This window comes from Crinia signifera, chromosome 7 (genome assembly GCF_055691185.1).
Source record: "Crinia signifera chromosome 7, ASM5569118v1, whole genome shotgun sequence".
Classification (NCBI taxonomy): Eukaryota; Metazoa; Chordata; class Amphibia; order Anura; family Myobatrachidae; genus Crinia; species Crinia signifera.
The window spans coordinates 7,978,217-8,000,999 of NC_139223.1; the positions used below are offsets into that span (position 1 = coordinate 7,978,217).

General features: G+C 48.4%; 2 protein-coding genes across 3 annotated transcripts in view; one reads left to right on the forward strand and one right to left on the reverse strand.

The window, feature by feature from the left end:
- LOC146019730 (uncharacterized) overlaps window positions 1-19,633 on the reverse strand; it is a 206,943-nt gene extending 187,310 nt beyond the window's left edge. The window contains exons 1-2 of the mRNA XM_083152243.1: window positions 19,492-19,633; window positions 6,366-6,634 (exon numbers count right to left, since the gene is read on the reverse strand). Coding sequence (XP_083008369.1) covers window positions 6,366-6,634; window positions 19,492-19,544 — 322 coding nt within the window. The 5' untranslated portion in view covers window positions 19,545-19,633. The remainder of the gene's footprint in view (window positions 1-6,365; window positions 6,635-19,491) is intronic.
- Window positions 1-22,783, forward strand: part of LOC146019740 (uncharacterized) — a 781,584-nt gene that overhangs the window by 203,119 nt on the left and 555,682 nt on the right. The window lies entirely within an intron of this gene.

Below are 22,783 nucleotides of genomic sequence, written 5' to 3' on the forward strand. Positions count from 1 at the left end.
CGCCTTCGCCGCACGTACAACTACATCCTTCGCTTTTGTCGCCATGGTGGGCCTGCGTACTTTAAATGCCAGCGCCTATTTTTAATCCCATTCCCACCCTCTCTCTGCCGATCTCTTAGCATTAACACTGGCAGGCACCACTAACACCGCCCCTCCCCCCCTAAACCTTCTTTTATCATGGTGCCCCCCCTGTCATTTTATCCTGGATCCGCCCCTGGTGGGTTCCTTTGAGGTGGTGATTTGAGAGGGCTTCCAAACGTAGAAAACAGCTGAACCACACTTGTGTGCGGCAGCCGCAATGCCGTTGCTCCGTCTCTCCTAGGGAAACCGGAAGTGGCCGGAAGTTGTTATACGGCCGCAGAGAGGGTTGGAGACGGGTATAGGTGACAGCCTGCCGGGAGATCTTTGTCGGGACCAACGTGTTTCGTGCGACATGCGCACTTTATCAAGGATAATCGGATGTGCCAGCATTGTGGGTATACATATCCTCTCCTATCCAATCACATCCACACTGTACAGGCCACACATATTCTCTCCTATCCAATTACAGATGGAGCTGGCCTTATTATTGCTGGCGGAGCGCCAGGACCGTGTCCCTGGCGATCCGCCAGCAATCTGGCGCTCTGGCTGAATGAGACGCTCGTGCGTCTCCCACGCACGAGCGTCTCAATAGCCGGGCGGCGAGGCGGCGCGGCGGGTGCAGTCCTGCCCGTCTCCAGCTTCAGGGAGACGGGCAGGGCTGCGGGGGGCTGCGGGGGGGCGGTGTGGACCGGCGGGGACCCGGGGAAGCCGGCGGGGACCCGGGCAAAAGCACCGTCGGAACGGGACGCGCGTGCACCTCGTGCACGCGCGTCCCCTTCCGACATACAGATGGCGCGGGGCGGGGGATGGCGGGTGGCGAGTCCTCCGCCATCCCCAGCAAAGACAAGCCCGGCGCCATCTGTACATCCCCACTGTACAGGCCACACATATCCTCTCCTATCCAATCACATCCCCACTGTACAGGCCACACATATCCTCTGTCCTATTCTATCACATCCCCACTGTACAGACCACACATATCCTCTCCTATCCAATCACATCCCACTGTACAGGCCACACATATCCTCTGTCCTATCCAATCACATACGCACTGTACAGACCACACACATCCTCTCCTATCCAATCACATCCCCACTGTAAAGACCACACATATCCTCTCCTATCCAATCACATACCCACTGTACAGGCCACACATATCCTCTGTCCTATCCAATCACATCCCCACTGTACAGTAAACACATATCCTCTCCTATCCAATCACATCCCCACTGTACAGGCCACACATATCCTCTGTCCTATCCAATCACATCCCCACTGTACAGTACACACATATACTCTCCTATCCAATCACATCCCCACTGTACAGGCCACACATATCCTCTCCTATCCAATCACATCCCCACTGTACAGACCACACATATCCTCTCCTATCCAATCACATCCCCACTGTACAGACCACACATATCCTCTCCTATCCCATCACATCCCCAGTGTACAGACCACACATATCCTCTCCTATCCAATCACATCCCACTGTACTGGCCACACATATCCTCTGTCCTATCCAATCACATCCCCACTGTACAGACCACACATATCCTCTTCTATCCAATCACATCCACACTGTACAGACCACACATATCCTCTCCTATCCAATCACATCCCCACTGTACAGACCACACATATCCTCTCCTATCCAATCACATCCCCACTGTACAGACCACACATATCCTCTGCTATCCAATCACATTCTCACTGTACAGGCCACACATATCCTCTGAACTGTCCAATCACATCCCCACTGTACAGGCCACACATATCCTCTCCTATCCAATCACATCCCCACTGTACAGTCAACACATATCCTCTGTTCTATCCAATCACATACGTACTGTACAGGCCACACATATCCGCTGTCCTATCTAATCACATCCCCACTGTACAGTCCACACATATCCTCTGTCCTATCTTATCACATCCCCACTGTACAGACCACACATATCCTCTCCTATCTAATCACATCCCCACTGTATAGACCACACATATCCTCTCCTATCCAATCACATCCCCACTGTACAGGCCACACATATCATCTCCTATCCAATCACATCCCCACTGTATAGGCCACACATATCCGCTGTCCTATCCAATCACATCCCCACTGTACAGTCCACACATATCCTCTGTCCTATCCAATCACATCCCCACTATACAGGCCACACATATCCTCTCCTATCCAATCACATCCCTACTGTACAGACCACACATATCCTCTGTCCTATCCAATCACATCCCCACTGTACAGCCCACACATACTGTATCCTCTCCTATCCAATCACATCCCACTGTACAGGCCACACATATCCTCTCCTATCCAATCACATCCACACTGTACAGACCACACACATATCCTCTGACCTATCCAATCACATCCCCACTGTACAGGCTACACATATCCTCTCCTATCCAATCACATCCCCACTGTACAGGCCACACATATCCTCTGTCCTATCCAATCACATCCCCACTGTACAGTCCACACATATCCTCTCCTATCCAATCACATCCCCACTGTACAGTTCACACATATCCTCTCCTATCCAATCACATCCCCGCTGTACAGTAAACACATATCCTCTCCTATCCAATCACATCCGCACTGTACAGACCACACATATCCTCTCCTATCCAATCACATCCCCACTGTACAGGCCACACATATCCTCTCCTATCCAATCACATCCGCACTGTAGAGGACACATACATCCTATCCTATCCAATCACATCCCCACTGTACAGACCACACATATCCTCTCCTATACAATCACATCCGCACTGTAGAGGACACACACATCCTATCCTATCCAATCACATCCCTGCTGTACAGTACACACATATCCTCTCCTATCCAATCACATCCGCACTGTACATACCACACATATCCTCTCCTTTCCAATCACATCCCACTGTACAGACCACACATATCCTCTCCTATCCAATCACATCCCCACTGTACAGGCCACACATATCCTCTGTCCTATCCAATCACATCCCCACTGTACAGACCACACATATCCTCTCCTATCCAATCACATCCCCACTGTACAGACCACACATATCCTCTGTCCTATCCAATCACATCCGCACTGTACATACCACACATATCCTCTCCTTTCCAATCACATCCCACTGTACAGACCACACATATCCTCTCCTATCCAATCACATCCCCACTGTACAGGCCACACACATCCTCTGTCCTATCCAATCACATCCCCACTGTACAGACCACACATATCCTCTCCTATCCAATCACATCCCCACTGTACAGACCACACATATCCTCTGTCCTATCCAATCACATCCGCACTGTACATACCACACATATCCTCTCCTTTCCAATCACATCCCACTGTACAGACCACACATATCCTCTCCTATCCAATCACATCCCCACTGTACAGACCACACATATCCTCTCCTATCCAATCACATCCCCACTGTACAGTCCACACATATCCTCTGTCCTATCCAATCACATCCCCACTGTACAGACCACACATATCCTCTGTCCTATCCAATCACATCCCCACTGTACAGACCACACATATCCTCTGTCCTATCCAATCACATCCCCACTGTACAGGCCACACATATCCTCTGTCCTATCCAATCACATCCCCACTGTACAGACCACACATATCCTCTGTCCTATCCAATCACATCCCCACTGTACAGACCACACATATCCTCTGTCCTATACAATCACATCCGCACTGTACAGACCACACATATCCTCTGTCCTATCCAATCACATCCCCACTGTACAGACCACACATATCCTCTCCTATCCAATCACATCCCCACTGTACAGACCACACATATCCTCTCCTATCCAATCACATCCCCACTGTACAGACCACACATATCCTCTCCTATCCAATCACATTCTCACTGTACAGACCACACACATATCCTCTGTCCTATCCAATCACATCCCCACTGTACAGACCACACATATCCTCTGTCCTATCCAATCACATCCCCACTGTACAGACCACACATATCCTCTGTCCTATCCAATCACATCCCCACTGTACAGACCACACATATCCTCTGTCCTATACAATCACATCCCCACTGTACAGACCACACATATCCTCTCCTATCCAATCACATCCCCACTGTACAGTCCACACATATCCTCTGTCCTATCCAATCACATCCGCACTGTACATACCACACATATCCTCTGTCCTATCCAATCACATCCCCACTGTACAGGTCACACATATCCTCTGTCCTATCCAATCACATCCGCACTGTACAGCCCACACATATCCTCTGTCCTATCCAATCACATCCCCACTGTACAGACCACACATATCCTCTCCTATCCAATCACATCCCCACTGTACAGACCACACACAAAATATCGAAAGTGCAGACAGCTGCACTTTTAGAGATTGAAGACTCAATCCTGCAGAAAAACCATCCTGAAGAAAATCCAAAAGTCTAGCCCACGCTCCGGCAGCTGCCGCAGGTTACAAGTCGGCGGTCTGTGTGGTCAGGCAACTGTGCAGTGAGTCTCATACAGGGGAAATATCGCGAGAGGACGGTAGCTCTCACAAGATTTTGGCTGTACTTGACTCGCTGTACAGCCATCGGGCAGGTGGGCGGGCCACAAAGACCAGCTGTGGGAGCCGTATACGGCCCACGGGCCGGAGGTTCCCAACCGCTGATCTAGACGTATGCACTTTCTGTGGCACCACCTGATGTATATCTTCCATACTCTGTAGTGATTCGCCGAAGGAACAGACTTTCTGCCCTTCAGCATTGTTTGAATTACTCTATTAGAAAATCCTTTCTTTTTAGCAATGAGATTTCAAAAGCCACGCCGTCAAATTTAGCAGAGCTAGATCCTGATGAAGGTACGGGCCATGATGAAATAGATCTGGTCGAAGAGGGAGGCGCCACGGAGGTGCTACTTACAGTCTGAGAATGTCTGAATACCAGGACCTCCTGGGCCAGTCTGGGGCCACCAGGATTACCTGTAACCCCTGAAGACGAATTCTCTTGAGATCCCTCACCAGCATTGGAAAAGGTGGAAATATATAAGCCAGGCTGAACATCCAAGACATCACCATGGCGTCCACAACCCACGCCCTCGGATCTCTGGTCTGGGAACCAAACATGGGGACCTGACAATTGTGCTAAGAGTCCAACAAGTCCACACAACGTCCCCATACATTCACAATTACTGCAACACAGGAGACATCACTGACATCACCTACACACAGCACAGTCCCCCTATTGACACACAGTCCCTGTACATTCACAATTACTGCAACACAGGAGACATCACTGACATCACCTACACACAGCACAGTCCCCCTATTGACACACAGTCCCTGTACATTCACCATTACTGCAACACAGGAGATATCACTGACATCACCTACACACAGCACAGTCCCCAAATGACACAGTCCCTGTACATTCACCACTACTGCAACACAGGAGACATCACTGACATTACCTGCACGCAGCACAGTCCCCAAATGACACAGTCCCTGTACATTCACCACTACTGCAACACAGGAGATATCACTGACATCACCTACACACAGCACAGTCCCCAAATGACACAGTCCCTGTACATTCACCACTACTGCAACACAGGAGACATCACTGACATTACCTGCACGCAGCACAGTCCCCATGTGAAACAACGTCCCCATACATTCACAATTACTGCTACACAGGAGACATCACTGACATCACCTAAGCACAGCACAGTCCCCCTATTGACAGACAGTCCCCATACATTCACATCTATTGCAACACAGGAGATATCACTGACATCACCTGCACACAGCACAGTCCCCCTATTGACACACAGTCCCTGTACATTCACCATTACTGCAACACAGGAGACATCACTGACATCACCTACACACAGCACAGTCCCTATGTGACACACAGTCCCTGTACATTCACCATTACTGCAACACAGGAGACACCACTGACATTACCTGCACGAAGCACAGTCCCCATGTGAAACAACGTCCCCATACATTCACAATTACTGCAACACAGGAGACATCACTGACATCACCTACACAGCACAGTCCCCAAGTGACACACAGTCCCCATACACTGTAACATAGGATACATCACTGACATTACCTGTGTACAGCACAGTCCCCATGTGACACACAGCCCCCGTACATTCACCACTACTGCGACAGTGATAATATATATAGCAAGGACACATACAGTATAATAAGTAACTGGGAATAAAGATGAGAGATGGCTCTAACCTAGAGTATTAGACAGGTAGGCGAGTTCCTCGTCATATAACCCTCCATCAATATCCACCATATTGATCCGTCCCTGGTGTTTGGTGTGGTACAGAATCGCAACATGGCATCTGCTCACTTCTGATTCCCACACACTTCGGTTGCAGTTGGTGATTGGAACAAACTCCACAGATGAGATGAAATCTCTGAATTCTGATTTGAGCAGTGTCATCAGCCACGTGAGGTTGGATTCTGCAGACCTGGAGGTGATGCCAACAACAATCTCATTCCTGCAATATAAAAAGAACAGGACACGTGTATGGGACCATGTGATGAAGCTAGACAGCGAAACGTACGTCAGTAAATCACTACTATCGAAGAAGATGGTCTAGTACAGGGGTGGCCAAACCGGTCCTCGAGATCTACCAACAGTCCATGTTTTCCAAATCACCTTGTTGGTGCACAGGTGTAGTCATTACTAACTGTCACATTCCCCAGAACACCTAGCTGGTGCACAGGTGTAGTCATTACTGTCACATTTTCAAGCACGCTGCATTCATTCCTACTATAGATCCACAGGTTGAATGAGACAGGTTCCTCTCCCTAGAATAGCGACTTACTGTACAGTAATAACGAGGTGCAATGTCCGCCCCACTCCCTAGAATAGCGACTTACTGTACAGTAATAACGAGGTGCAATGTTCGCCCAACTCCCTAGAATAGCGACTTACTGTACAGTAATAACGAGGTGCAATGTCCGCCCCACTCCCTAGAATAGCGACTTACTGTACAGTAATAACGAGGTGCAATATCCGCTCCTCTCCCTAGAATAACGACTTACTGTACAGTAATAACAAGGTGCAATATCCGCTCCTCTCCCTAGAACAACGACTTACTGTACAGTAATAACGAGGTGCAATGTCCGCTCCTCTCCCTAGAATAACGACTTACTGTACAGTAATAACGAGGTGCAATGTCCGCTCCTCTCCTAGAATAACGACTTACTGTACAGTAATAACGAGGTGCAATGTCCGCTCCTCTCCCTAGAATAGCGACTTACTGTACAGTAATAACGAGGTGCAATGTCCGCCCCACTCCCTAGAATAGCGACTTACTGTACAGTAATAACGAGGTGCAATGTCGGCCCCACTCCCTAGAATAGCGACTTACTGTACAGTAATAACGAGGTGCAATGTCCGCCCCACTCCCTAGAATAGCGACTTACTGTACAGTAATAACGAGGTGCAATATCCGCTCCTCTCCCTAGAATAACGACTTACTGTACAGTAATAACAAGGTGCAATATCCGCTCCTCTCCCTAGAATAACGACTTACTGTACAGTAATAACGAGGTGCAATATCCGCTCCTCTCCCTAGAATAACGACTTACTGTACAGTAATAACGAGGTGCAATATCCGCTCCTCTCCCTAGAATAACGACTTACTGTACAGTAATAACGAGGTGCAATGTCCGCCCCATTCCCTAGAATAGCGACTTACTGTACAGTAATAACGAGGTGCAATGTCCGCCCCACTCCCTAGAATAGCGACTTACTGTACAGTAATAACGAGGTGCAATGTCCGCCCCACTCCCTAGAATAGCGACTTACTGTACAGTAATAACGAGGTGCAATGTCCGCTCCTCTCCCTAGAATAGCCACTTACTGTACAGTAATAACGAGGTGCAATGTCCGCCCCACTCCCTAGAATAGCGACTTACTGTACAGTAATAATGAGGTGCAATGTCCGCCCCACTCCCTAGAATAGCGACTTACTGTACAGTAATAACGAGGTGCAATGTCCGCTCCTCTCCCTAGAATAATGACTTACTGTACAGTAATAACGAGGTGCAATATCCGCTCCTCTCCCTAGAATAACGACTTACTGTACAGTAATAACGAGGTGCAATGTCCGCCCCATTCCCTAGAATAGCGACTTACTGTACAGTAATAACGAGGTGCAATGTTCGCCCCAATCCCTAGAATAGCGACTTACTGTACAGTAATAACGAGGTGCAATGTCCGCCCCACTCCCTAGAATAGCGACTTACTGTACAGTAATAACGAGGTGCAATGTCCGCCCCACTCCCTAGAATAGCAACTTACTGTACAGTAATAACGAGGTGCAATGTCCGCCCCACTCCCTAGAATAGCAACTTACTGTACAGTAATAACGAGGTGCAATGTCCGCTCCCCTCCCTAGAATAGCCACTTACTGTACAGTAATAACGAGGTGCAATGTCCGCCCCACTCCCTAGAATAGTGACTTACTGTACAGTAATAATGAGGTGCAATGTCCGCCCCACTCCCTAGAATAGCGACTTACTGTACAGTAATAACGAGGTGCAATGTCCGCCCCACTCCCTAGAATAGCGACTTACTGTACAGTAATAATGAGGTGCAATGTCCGCCCCACTCCCTAGAATAGCGACTTACTGTACAGTAATAACGAGGTGCAATGTCCGCTCCTCTCCCTAGAATAGCGACTTACTGTACAGTAATAACGAGGTGCAATGTCCGCTCCTCTCCCTAGAATAACGACTTACTGTACAGTAATAACGAGGTGCAATGTCCGCTCCTCTCCCTAGAATAACGACTTACTGTACAGTAATAACGAGGTGCAATGTCCGCTCCTCTCCCTAGAATAACGACACTGTACAGTAATAACGAGGTGCAATGTCCGCCCCACTCCCTAGAATAGCGACTTACTGTACAGTAATAACGAGGTGCAATGTCCGCCCCACTCCCTAGAATAGCGACTTACTGTACAGTAATAACGAGGTGCAATGTCCGCCCCACTCCCTAGAATAGCGACTTACTGTACAGTAATAACGAGGTGCAATGTCCGCCCCACTCCCTAGAATAGCGACTTACTGTACAGTAATAACGAGGTGCAATGTCCGCCCCACTCCCTAGAATAGCAACTTACTGTACAGTAATAACGAGGTGCAATGTCCACCCCACTCCCTAGAATAGCGACTTACTGTACAGTAATAACGAGGTGCAATGTTCGCCCAACTCCCTAGAATAGCGACTTACTGTACAGTAATAACGAGGTGCAATATCAGCTCCTCTCCCTAGAATAACGACTTACTGTACAGTAATAACGAGGTGCAATGTTCGCCCAACTCCCTAGAATAGCGACTTACTGTACAGTAATAACGAGGTGCAATGTCCGCCCCACTCCCTAGAATAGCGACTTACTGTACAGTAATAACGAGGTGCAATATCCGCTCCTCTCCCTAGAATAACGACTTACTGTACAGTAATAACAAGGTACAATATCCGCTCCTCTCCCTAGAATAACGACTTACTGTACAGTAATAACGAGGTGCAATGTCCGCTCCTCTCCCTAGAATAACGACTTACTGTACAGTAATAACGAGGTGCAATGTCCGCTCCTCTCCTAGAATAACGACTTACTGTACAGTAATAACGAGGTGCAATGTCCGCTCCTCTCCCTAGAATAGCGACTTACTGTACAGTAATAACGAGGTGCAATGTCCGCCCCACTCCCTAGAATAGCGACTTACTGTACAGTAATAACGAGGTGCAATGTCGGCCCCACTCCCTTGAATAGCGACTTACTGTACAGTAATAACGAGGTGCAATGTCCGCCCCACTCCCTAGAATAGCGACTTACTGTACAGTAATAACGAGGTGCAATATCCGCTCCTCTCCCTAGAATAACGACTTACTGTACAGTAATAACGAGGTGCAATATCCGCTCCTCTCCCTAGAATAACGACTTACTGTACAGTAATAACGAGGTGCAATATCCGCTCCTCTACCTAGAATAACGACTTACTGTACAGTAATAACGAGGTGCAATATCCGCTCCTCTCCCTAGAATAACGACTTACTGTACAGTAATAACGAGGTGCAATGTCCGCCCCATTCCCTAGAATAGCGACTTACTGTACAGTAATAACGAGGTGCAATGTCCGCCCCACTCCCTAGAATAGCGACTTACTGTACAGTAATAACGAGGTGCAATGTCCGCCCCACTCCCTAGAATAGCGACTTACTGTACAGTAATAACAAGGTGCAATGTCCGCTCCTCTCCCTAGAATAGCCACTTACTGTACAGTAATAACGAGGTGCAATGTCCGCCCCACTCCCTAGAATAGCGACTTACTGTACAGTAATAATGAGGTGCAATGTCCGCCCCACTCCCTAGAATAGCGACTTACTGTACAGTAATAACGAGGTGCAATGTCCGCTCCTCTCCCTAGAATAATGACTTACTGTACAGTAATAACGAGGTGCAATATCCGCTCCTCTCCCTAGAATAACGACTTACTGTACAGTAATAACGTGGTGCAATGTCCGCCCCATTTCCTAGAATAGCGACTTACTGTACAGTAATAACGAGGTGCAATGTTCGCCCCAATCCCTAGAATAGCGACTTACTGTACAGTAATAACGAGGTGCAATGTCCGCCCCACTCCCTAGAATAGCGACTTACTGTACAGTAATAACGAGGTGCAATGTCCGCCCCACTCCCTAGAATAGCAACTTACTGTACAGTAATAACGAGGTGCAATGTCCGCCCCACTCCCTAGAATAGCAACTTACTATACAGTAATAACGAGGTGCAATGTCCGCTCCCCTCCCTAGAATAGCGACTTACTGTACAGTAATAACGAGGTGCAATGTCCGCCCCACTCCATAGAATAGTGACTTACTGTAAAGTAATAATGAGGTGCAATGTCCGCCCCACTCCCTAGAATAGCGACTTACTGTACAGTAATAACGAGGTGCAATGTCCGCCCCACTCCCTAGAATAGCGACTTACTGTACAGTAATAATGAGGTGCAATGTCCGCCCCACTCCCTAGAATAGCGACTTACTGTACAGTAATAACGAGGTGCAATGTCCGCTCCTCTCCCTAGAATAGCGACTTACTGTACAGTAATAACGAGGTGCAATGTCCGCTCCTCTCCCTAGAATAACGACTTACTGTACAGTAATAACGAGGTGCAATGTCCGCTCCTCTCCCTAGAATAACGACTTACTGTACAGTAATAACGAGGTGCAATGTCCGCTCCTCTCCCTAGAATAACGACACTGTACAGTAATAACGAGGTGCAATGTCCGCCCCACTCCCTAGAATAGCGACTTACTGTACAGTAATAACGAGGTGCAATGTCCGCCCCACTCCCTAGAATAGCGACTTACTGTACAGTAATAACGAGGTGCAATGTCCGCCCCACTCCCTAGAATAGCGACTTACTGTACAGTAATAACGAGGTGCAATGTCCGCCCCACTCCCTAGAATAGCGACTTACTGTACAGTAATAACGAGGTGCAATGTCCGCTCCTCTCCCTAGAATAGCCACTTACTGTACAGTAATAACGAGGTGCAATGTCCGCCCCTATCCCTAGAATAACGACTTACTGTACAGTAATAACGAGGTGCAATGTCCGCTCCTCTCCCTAGAATAGCCACTTACTGTACAGTAATAACGAGGTGCAATGTCCGCCCCTATCCCTAGAATAACGACTTACTGTACAGTAATAACGAGGTGCAATGTCCGCTCCTCTCCCTAGAATAGCGACTTACTGTACAGTAATAACGAGGTGCAATGTCCGCTCCTCTCCCTAGAATAGCGACTTACTGTACAGTAATAACGAGGTGCAATGTCCGCTCCTCTCCCTAGAATAAAGACTTACTGTACAGTAATAACAAGGTGCAATGTCCGCCCCTATTCCTAGAATAACGACTTACTGTACAGTAATAACGAGGTGCAATATCAGCTCCTCTCCCTAGAATAACGACTTACTGTACAGTAATAACGAGGTGCAATGTCCGCTCCTCTCCCTAGAATAACGACTTACTGTACAGTAATAATGAGGTGCAATGTCCGCCCCACTCCCTAGAATAGCGACTTACTGTACAGTAATAACGAGGTGCAATGTCCGCCCCACTCCCTAGAATAGCGACTTACTGTACAGTAATAACGAGGTGCAATGTCCGCCCCACTCCCTAGAATAGCGACTTACTGTACAGTAATAACGAGGTGCAACGTCCGCCCCACTCCCTAGAATAGCGACTTACTGTACAGTAATAACGAGGTGCAATGTCCGCCCCACTCCCTAGAATAGCAACTTACTGTACAGTAATAACGAGGTGCAATGTCCACCCCACTTCCTAGAATAGCGACTTACTGTACAGTAATAACGAGGTGCAATGTTCGCCCAACTCCCTAGAATAGCGACTTACTGTACAGTAATAACGAGGTGCAATATCAGCTCCTCTCCCTAGAATAACGACTTACTGTACAGTAATAACGAGGTGCAATGTTCGCCCAACTCCCTAGAATAGCGACTTACTGTACAGTAATAACGAGGTGCAATGTCCGCCCCACTCCCTAGAATAGCGACTTACTGTACAGTAATAACGAGGTGCAATATCCGCTCCTCTCCCTAGAATAACGACTTACTGTACAGTAATAACAAGGTGCAATATCCGCTCCTCTCCCTAGAATAACGACTTACTGTACAGTAATAACGAGGTGCAATGTCCGCTCCTCTCCCTAGAATAACGACTTACTGTACAGTAATAACGAGGTGCAATGTCCGCTCCTCTCCTAGAATAACGACTTACTGTACAGTAATAACGAGGTGCAATGTCCGCTCCTCTCCCTAGAATAGCAACTTACTGTACAGTAATAACGAGGTGCAATGTCCGCCCCACTCCCTAGAATAGCGACTTACTGTACAGTAATAACGAGGTGCAATGTCGGCCCCACTCCCTAGAATAGCGACTTACTGTACAGTAATAACGAGGTGCAATGTCCGCCCCACTCCCTAGAATAGCGACTTACTGTACAGTAATAACGAGGTGCAATATCCGCTCCTCTCCCTAGAATAACGACTTACTGTACAGTAATAACGAGGTGCAATATCCGCTCCTCTCCCTAGAATAACGACTTACTGTACAGTAATAACGAGGTGCAATATCCGCTCCTCTCCCTAGAATAACGACTTACTGTACAGTAATAACGAGGTGCAATATCCGCTCCTCTCCCTAGAATAACGACTTACTGTACAGTAATAACGAGGTGCAATGTCCGCCCCATTCCCTAGAATAGCGACTTACTGTACAGTAATAACGAGGTGCAATGTCCGCCCCACTCCCTAGAATAGCGACTTACTGTACAGTAATAACGAGGTGCAATGTCCGCCCCACTCCCTAGAATAGCGACTTACTGTACAGTAATAACGAGGTGCAATGTCCGCTCCTCTCCCTAGAATAGCCACTTACTGTACAGTAATAACGAGGTGCAATGTCCGCCCCACTCCCTAGAATAGCGACTTACTGTACAGTAATAATGAGGTGCAATGTCCGCCCCACTCCCTAGAATAGCGACTTACTGTACAGTAATAACGAGGTGCAATGTCCGCTCCTCTCCCTAGAATAATGACTTACTGTACAGTAATAACGAGGTGCAATATCCGCTCCTCTCCCTAGAATAACGACTTACTGTACAGTAATAACGAGGTGCAATGTCCGCCCCATTCCCTAGAATAGCGACTTACTGTACAGTAATAACGAGGTGCAATGTTCGCCCCAATCCCTAGAATAGCGACTTACTGTACAGTAATAACGAGGTGCAATGTCCGCCCCACTCCCTAGAATAGCGACTTACTGTACAGTAATAACGAGGTGCAATGTCCGCCCCACTCCCTAGAATAGCAACTTACTGTACAGTAATAACGAGGTGCAATGTCCGCCCCACTCCCTAGAATAGCAACTTACTGTACAGTAATAACGAGGTGCAATGTCCGCTCCCCTCCCTAGAATAGCCACTTACTGTACAGTAATAACGAGGTGCAATGTCCGCCCCACTCCCTAGAATAGTGACTTACTGTACAGTAATAATGAGGTGCAATGTCCGCCCCACTCCCTAGAATAGCGACTTACTGTACAGTAATAACGAGGTGCAATGTCCGCCCCACTCCCTAGAATAGCGACTTACTGTACAGTAATAATGAGGTGCAATGTCCGCCCCACTCCCTAGAATAGCGACTTACTGTACAGTAATAACGAGGTGCAATGTCCGCTCCTCTCCCTAGAATAGCGACTTACTGTACAGTAATAACGAGGTGCAATGTCCGCCCCACTCTCTAGAATAGCGACTTACTGTACAGTAATAACGAGGTGCAATGTCCGCCCCACTCCCTAGAATAGCGACTTACTGTACAGTAATAACGAGGTGCAATGTCCGCTCCTCTCCCTAGAATAGCCACTTACTGTACAGTAATAACGAGGTGCAATGTCCGCCCCACTCCCTAGAATAGCGACTTACTGTACAGTAATAATGAGGTGCAATGTCCGCCCCACTCCCTAGAATAGCGACTTACTGTACAGTAATAACGAGGTGCAATGTCCGCTCCTCTCCCTAGAATAATGACTTACTGTACAGTAATAACGAGGTGCAATATCCGCTCCTCTCCCTAGAATAACGACTTACTGTACAGTAATAACGAGGTGCAATGTCCGCCCCATTCCCTAGAATAGCGACTTACTGTACAGTAATAACGAGGTGCAATGTTCGCCCCAATCCCTAGAATAGCGACTTACTGTACAGTAATAACGAGGTGCAATGTCCGCCCCACTCCCTAGAATAGCGACTTACTGTACAGTAATAACGAGGTGCAATGTCCGCCCCACTCCCTAGAATAGCAACTTACTGTACAGTAATAACGAGGTGCAATGTCCGCCCCACTCCCTAGAATAGCAACTTACTGTACAGTAATAACGAGGTGCAATGTCCGCTCCCCTCCCTAGAATAGCCACTTACTGTACAGTAATAACGAGGTGCAATGTCCGCCCCACTCCCTAGAATAGTGACTTACTGTACAGTAATAATGAGGTGCAATGTCCGCCCCACTCCCTAGAATAGCGACTTACTGTACAGTAATAACGAGGTGCAATGTCCGCCCCACTCCCTAGAATAGCGACTTACTGTACAGTAATAATGAGGTGCAATGTCCGCCCCACTCCCTAGAATAGCGACTTACTGTACAGTAATAACGAGGTGCAATGTCCGCTCCTCTCCCTAGAATAGCGACTTACTGTACAGTAATAACGAGGTGCAATGTCCGCTCCTCTCCCTAGAATAACGACTTACTGTACAGTAATAACGAGGTGCAATGTCCGCTCCTCTCCCTAGAATAACGACTTACTGTACAGTAATAACGAGGTGCAATGTCCGCTCCTCTCCCTAGAATAATGACACTGTACAGTAATAACGAGGTGCAATGTCCGCCCCACTCCCTAGAATAGCGACTTACTGTACAGTAATAACGAGGTGCAATGTCTGCCCCACTCCCTAGAATAGCGACTTACTGTACAGTAATAACGAGGTGCAATGTCCGCCCCACTCCCTAGAATAGCGACTTACTGTACAGTAATAACGAGGTGCAATGTCCGCCCCACTCCCTAGAATAGCGACTTACTGTACAGTAATAACGAGGTGCAATGTCCGCCCCTCTCCCTAGAATAGCAACTTACTGTACAGTAATAACGAGGTGCAATGTCCACCCCACTCCCTAGAATAGCGACTTACTGTACAGTAATAACGAGGTGCAATGTCCGCTCCTCTCCCTAGAATAGCCACTTACTGTACAGTAATAACGAGGTGCAATGTCCGCCCCTATCCCTAGAATAACGACTTACTGTACAGTAATAACGAGGTGCAATGTCCGCTCCTCTCCCTAGAATAGCGACTTACTGTACAGTAATAATGAGGTGCAATGTGCGCCCCACTCCTTAGAATAGCGACTTACTGTACAGTAATAACGAGGTGCAATGTCCGATCCTCTCCCTAGAATAAAGACTTACTGTACAGTAATAACAAGGTGCAATGTCCGCCCCTATTCCTAGAATAACGACTTACTGTACAGTAATAACGAGGTGCAATATCAGCTCCTCTCCCTAGAATAACGACTTACTGTACAGTAATAACGAGGTGCAATGTCCGCTCCTCTCCCTAGAATAACGACTTACTGTACAGTAATAATGAGGTGCAATGTCCGCCCCACTCCCTAGAATAGCGACTTACTGTACAGTAATAACGAGGTGCAATGTCCGCCCCACTCCCTAGAATAGCGACTTACTGTACAGTAATAACGAGGTGCAATGTCCGTCCCACTCCCTAGAATAGCGACTTACTGTACAGTAATAACGAGGTGCAACGTCCGCCCCACTCCCTAGAATAGCGACTTACTGTACAGTAATAATGAGGTGCAATGTCCGCCCCACTCCCTAGAATAGCCACTTACTGTACAGTAATAACGAGGTGCAATGTCCGCCCCACTCCCTAGAATAGCGACTTACTGTACAGTAATAACGAGGTGCAATGTCCGCTCCTCTCCCTAGAATAGCGACTTACTGTACAGTAATAATGAGGTGCAATGTCCGCCCCACTCCTTAGAATAGCGACTAAAGGGCCCCTTACACTTGTGAGATTTTGTGAGATTTCATCCAATTTGAGTCAATTTATCTGAGGAGATCTGATGTGCCGTCTGACAAAATCTTATGCGCCTGATGTGTAGGACACAATCCACAATCCTGTGCCATTGAGTATAACCAAGAGATTGGAAGAGATTGAACCTCCTGCACATAGGATAAATCTCGAGTCAATCAGGTTCAATTTGTTGAGACAATAAGTTGACAAGTGTAAGGGGGCCTTTACTGTACAGTAATAACGAGGTGCAATGTCCGCTCCTCTCCCTAGAATAGCGACTTACTGTACAGTAATAACAAGGTGCAATGTCCGCCCCACTCCCTAGAATAACGACTTACTGTACAGTAATAACGAGGTGCAATGTCCGCCCCTATCCCTAGAATAACGACTTACTGTACAGTAATAACGAGGTGCAATGGGGTATTCAATCTTTCCCTTTATTTCCGATTTTTGTAAATAAGGGGATTTCATTATTTTTTTTTCTCCCGGCCGTTTTCGCCAGAGAAACGGGCAGGATTCGTGGTTGCAGACCCGGCTCCCTGAAATGCCAAATCAGCTTTCACGGAAACTGGCGCTAAATTTTCACATTAGCATCCATTTCCGAGGAAATTAATGTGGATTTGACTGGGTGGATGGCATCCATAGTGTCCTGCTAAGGAAAGTCGTCCACTCCCGGGGAAAATCGCTAAATCGGGCGAAAATCGCTTAGTATGTATGCACTAAAAAATTCCCAATGTTATACAAAGTTACATATGTACAGAAGTCACTCTCGCTGAGGCTTGTTAGTAAATACACAGTATAATTTCCTCTCTGACAATATTGCATATTTTGGGGTGGGTTATTTTGTTTCTGTGCAGGGTAAATACTGGCTGATATATTATTAAACTGCAATTTAGATTTCAGTTTTAACACCCAAATCTAGTGCTGGATACACACTTACGGATTTATCTGTCCAATCTATATGGTGGGAACACAAACCTGGAAATATATGGAATGACAATTTGCTCCCAAATGCTGGATAACAGACAACAGTCAGTCAGACAAATTGGTTAAATACATCGGATATAACACATTATTGGGTACTTGTGTAGTTTCACGGCGCCACTAGATCGCATGCGATATTGAATGCGATATCACATGTGATTTGACATCCGATATCGCATCCGACTATCCATTTCATTACCCCACTATTCAAGTGGGCATAGAGTTGATTTTATATAGCGTGGCGAGCGCAGCAAACCACCTAGCCCGAAGCGTGGCGAGCGCGAGCCCCGCGAGGGGACACGGATGTTGTTTCAATGCAACTGACGATATCGCATGCCAGTTGCATGCAATTCCATCAAATACATTCTGTGTCCGCTCGCCACACTATATAAAATCAACTCTATGCCCACTTGGATAGTGGGGTGATGAAATGCATAGTAAATCGCATGCAATATTGCATGCGATATCGGATGTCAAATCGCATGCAATATCGCATGCGATCTAGTGGCGCCATGAAACTACACAAGTACCCATTTTTCCAAGGAATTTATTTTGTCTGTTTTTCAGCATGTTAAATGTAATTTGCTCCCATACATTACCAGATTTTTATTCCCACCAGACAGATTGGACAGATAAATCTACTGTAGGTTTGTACCCAGTTTTACTCTCTCTGCACATGTTACATCTGCCCCACCTGCAGTGCAGCATAGTTTTGCCCATTCTGAGAAAAACTTTGCCCCGCGATCAAGTCTATACATTATACTGTACCAGGGTTGCCTACCCTCCCGGAATGGCCGGGAGGGTCCCGGAAATCGGGTCCCCCTCCCGGCCCCCAAGAAAGCGAGGCAATCCTCCCGCATATCACCCCCAGCTCCCGCGATGTGTCCCTCAGCAGGGGGGTCCACAGGTAAAATGCCGCAATCGCAGCATTTTAGCCTGAAATACCGGCATTGTACGGTGGGGGCGGGGCTAAAATGACGCAACACTGTAGACACAACAGGGCAGCATCTGTGTGACCACGCCCCCGAACCTCCTCTTTTTCACTCCGGGATATGGCCCCGCCCCCCTGCCTAACAGAGTTGGCTGCCCTCTCCCGGAGGGCAGCTCAAAAGTCGTCAGTATGTACCGTACTAGCGACCCACCCCGACTTCGCACGGGAAGCACTAATTAAAAATCATCGGTATGCGTGGAATAAGTACGTCTTCGCCTTTGATTTTGCCACCGATGATTGTTGCCTCGATTAAATTTGATGACAATTTTTTGATGGTCAATCTGGTTCCATTGCACAACTTTGGTAAACATTGCCCAAAAAAAAAAACCAAAAATTTCTGTTGATCAGATCGCTACCAAACTTCACAGGATCACCCTCTGGGCTAGTCTGAACATTGCCTAATAATTTCATCAAAATCGGTCAAGCCGTTTTAGAGTCCATAGGGAACATCCACACATCCACATCGATTTTTATGTATATAGATTAATAATTAACGAGATGGTCCAGCAAATGGTTAATGAAATGACTAACAAGTTAGTAATCACTGGTGTTCTGTGCATGTTATATTATATTATATACTATGCCCCTAATGTATGTAGCTCTCAGCACAGGATGTGGCCTTACAGTAGTGGGTGTCACTAGCCCTTCCCTATGTCACAGACTCCCAGCCCAATAATAGGGGGACAAGGGGCTCACCTGTCACCACTCCGACCCCTCAGGAAACCTTTACTCCGATCCCAGAAGTTCATGTCTCTTCTCAGGTTATTTCTGTGGTCTGTCTCTCCTGCTGTCTCTTATCCTAACGCCTGTCTGTCTGGTATGTCTCTGCTGTGTCTCTTCTCAGTCTTACTTTCACTTTTACTTCTGTTCCATATTCCTGTACTTCCCCCTCCCCGAGTCCACACCCAGAGCAGCAGACTTCAGTGCAGCACAGGCACAGTTACTGCATCAGCCGGGGCCGGTGTGTAATGCACAGCACCTGTGTGCACCGGTCACATGCAGGGTGTCTCTGTAAGTGTGATACACAATAGTGAGTACATGAAGGGGCTCATTCCCCACACAGAGCAGACTTCAGTGCAGCACAGGCACAGTTACTGCATCAGCCGGGGCCGGTGTGTAATGCACAGCACCTGTGTGCACCGGTCACATGCAGGGTGTCTCTGTAAGTGTGATACACAATAGTGAGTACATGAAGGGGCTCATTCCCCACACAGAGCAGACTTCAGTGCAGCACAGGCACAGTTACTGCATCAGCCGGGGCCGGTGTGTAATGCACAGCACCTGTGTGCACCGGTCACATGCAGGGTGTCTCTGTACGTCTGATACACAATAGTGAGTACATGAAGGGGCTCATTCCCCACACAGAGCAGACTTCAGTGCAGCACAGGCACAGTTACTGCATCAGCCGGGGCCGGTGTGTAATGCACAGCACCTGTGTGCTCCGGTCACATGCAGGGGGTCTCTGTACGTCTGATACACAATAGTGAGTACATGAAGGGGCTCATTCCCCACACAGAGCAGACTTCAATACAGCACAGACACAGTTACTGCATCAGCCGGGGCCGGTGTGTAATGCACAGCACCTGTGTGTACCGGTCACATGCAGGGTGTCTCTGTACGTCTGATACACAATAGTGAGTACATGAAGGGGCTCATTCCCCACACAGAGCAGACTTCAGTGCAGCACAGACACAGTTACTGCATCAGCCGGGGCCGGTGTGTAATGCACAGCACCTGTGTGTACCGGTCACATGCAGGGGGTCTCTGTAAGTGTGATACACAATAGTGAGTACATGAAGGGGCTCATTCCCCACACAGAGCAGACTTCATTGCAGCACAGTTACTACATCAGCCGGGGCCGGTGTGTAATGCACAGCACCTGTGTGCACCGGTCACATGCAGGGTGTCTCTGTAAGTCTGATACACAATAGTGAGTACATGAAGGGGCTCATTCCCCACACAGAGCAGACTTCAGTGCAGCACAGGCACACTTACTGCATCAGCCGGGGCCGGTGTGTAATGCACAGCACCTGTGTGCACCGGTCACATGCAGGGTGTCTCTGTAGTCTGATACACAATAGTGAGTACATGAAGGGGCTCATTCCCCACACAGAGCAGACTTCAGTGCAGCACAGGCACAGTTACTGCATCAGCCGGGGCCGGTGTGTAATGCACAGCACCTGTGTGCTCCGGTCACATGCAGGGGGTCTCTGTAAGTGTGATACACAATAGTGAGTACATGAAGGGGCTCATTCCCCACACAGAGCAGACTTCAGTGCAGCACAGGCACAGTTACTGCATCAGCCGGGGCCGGTGTGTAATGCACAGCACCTGTGTGCACCGGTCACATGCAGGGTCTCTCTGTACGTCTGATACACAATAGTGAGTACATGAAGGGGCTCATTCCCCACACAGAGCAGACTTCAGTGCAGCACAGGCACAGTTACTGCATCAGCCGGGGCCGGTGTGTAATGCACAGCACCTGTGTGCTCCGGTCACATGCAGGTGTCTCTGTAAGTCTGATACACAATAGTGAGTACATGAAGGGGCTCATTCCCCACACAGAGCAGACTTCAGTGCAGCACAGGCACAGTTACTGCATCAGCCGGGGCCGGTGTGTAATGCACAGCACCTGTGTGCTCCCGTCACATGCAGGGTGTCTCTGTACGTCTCATACACAATAGTGAGTACATGAAGGGGCTCATTCCCCACACAGAGCAGACTTCAGTGCAGCACAGGCGCAGTTACTGCATCAGCCGGGGCCGGTGTGTAATGCACAGCACCTGTGTGCACCGGTCACATGCAGGGTGTCTCTGTAAGTCTGATACACAGCAGTGAGTACATGAAGGGGCTCATTCCCCACACAGAGCAGACTTCAGTGCAGCACAGGCGCAGTTACTGCATCAGCCGGGGCCGGTGTGTAATGCACAGCACCTGTGTGCTCCGGTCACATGCAGGGGTCTCTGTAAGTGTGATACACAATAGTGAGTACATGAAGGGGCTCATTCCCCACACAGAGCAGACTTCAGTGCAGCACAGGTACTGCATCAGCCGGGGCCGGTGTGTAATGCACAGCACCTGTGTGCTCCGGTCACATGCAGGGGGTCTCTGTACGTCTAATACACAATAGTGAGTACATGAAGGGGCTCATTCCCCACACAGAGCAGACTTCAGTGCAGCACAGGCACAGTTACTGCATCAGCCGGGGTCTGTGTGTAATGCACAGCACCTGTGTGCTCCGGTCACATGCAGGGGTCTCTGTAAGTGTGATACACAATAGTGAGTACATGAAGGGGCTCATTCCCCACACAGAGCAGACTTCAGTGCAGCACAGGTACTGCATCAGCCGGGGCCGGTGTGTAATGCACAGCACCTGTGTGCTCCGGTCACATGCAGGGTGTCTCTGTAAGTCTGATACACAATAGTGAGTACATGAAGGGGCTCATTCCCCACACAGAGCAGACTTCAGTGCAGCACAGGCACAGTTACTGCATCAGCCGGGGCCGGTGTGTAATGCACAGCACCTGTGTGCTCCCGTCACATGCAGGGTGTCTCTGTACGTCTCATACACAATAGTGAGTACATGAAGGGGCTCATTCCCCACACAGAGCAGACTTCAGTGCAGCACAGGCGCAGTTACTGCATCAGCCGGGGCCGGTGTGTAATGCACAGCACCTGTGTGCACCGGTCACATGCAGGGTGTCTCTGTAAGTCTGATACACAGCAGTGAGTACATGAAGGGGCTCATTCCCCACACAGAGCAGACTTCAGTGCAGCACAGGCGCAGTTACTGCATCAGCCGGGGCCGGTGTGTAATGCACAGCACCTGTGTGCTCCGGTCACATGCAGGGGTCTCTGTAAGTGTGATACACAATAGTGAGTACATGAAGGGGCTCATTCCCCACACAGAGCAGACTTCAGTGCAGCACAGGTACTGCATCAGCCGGGGCCGGTGTGTAATGCACAGCACCTGTGTGCTCCGGTCACA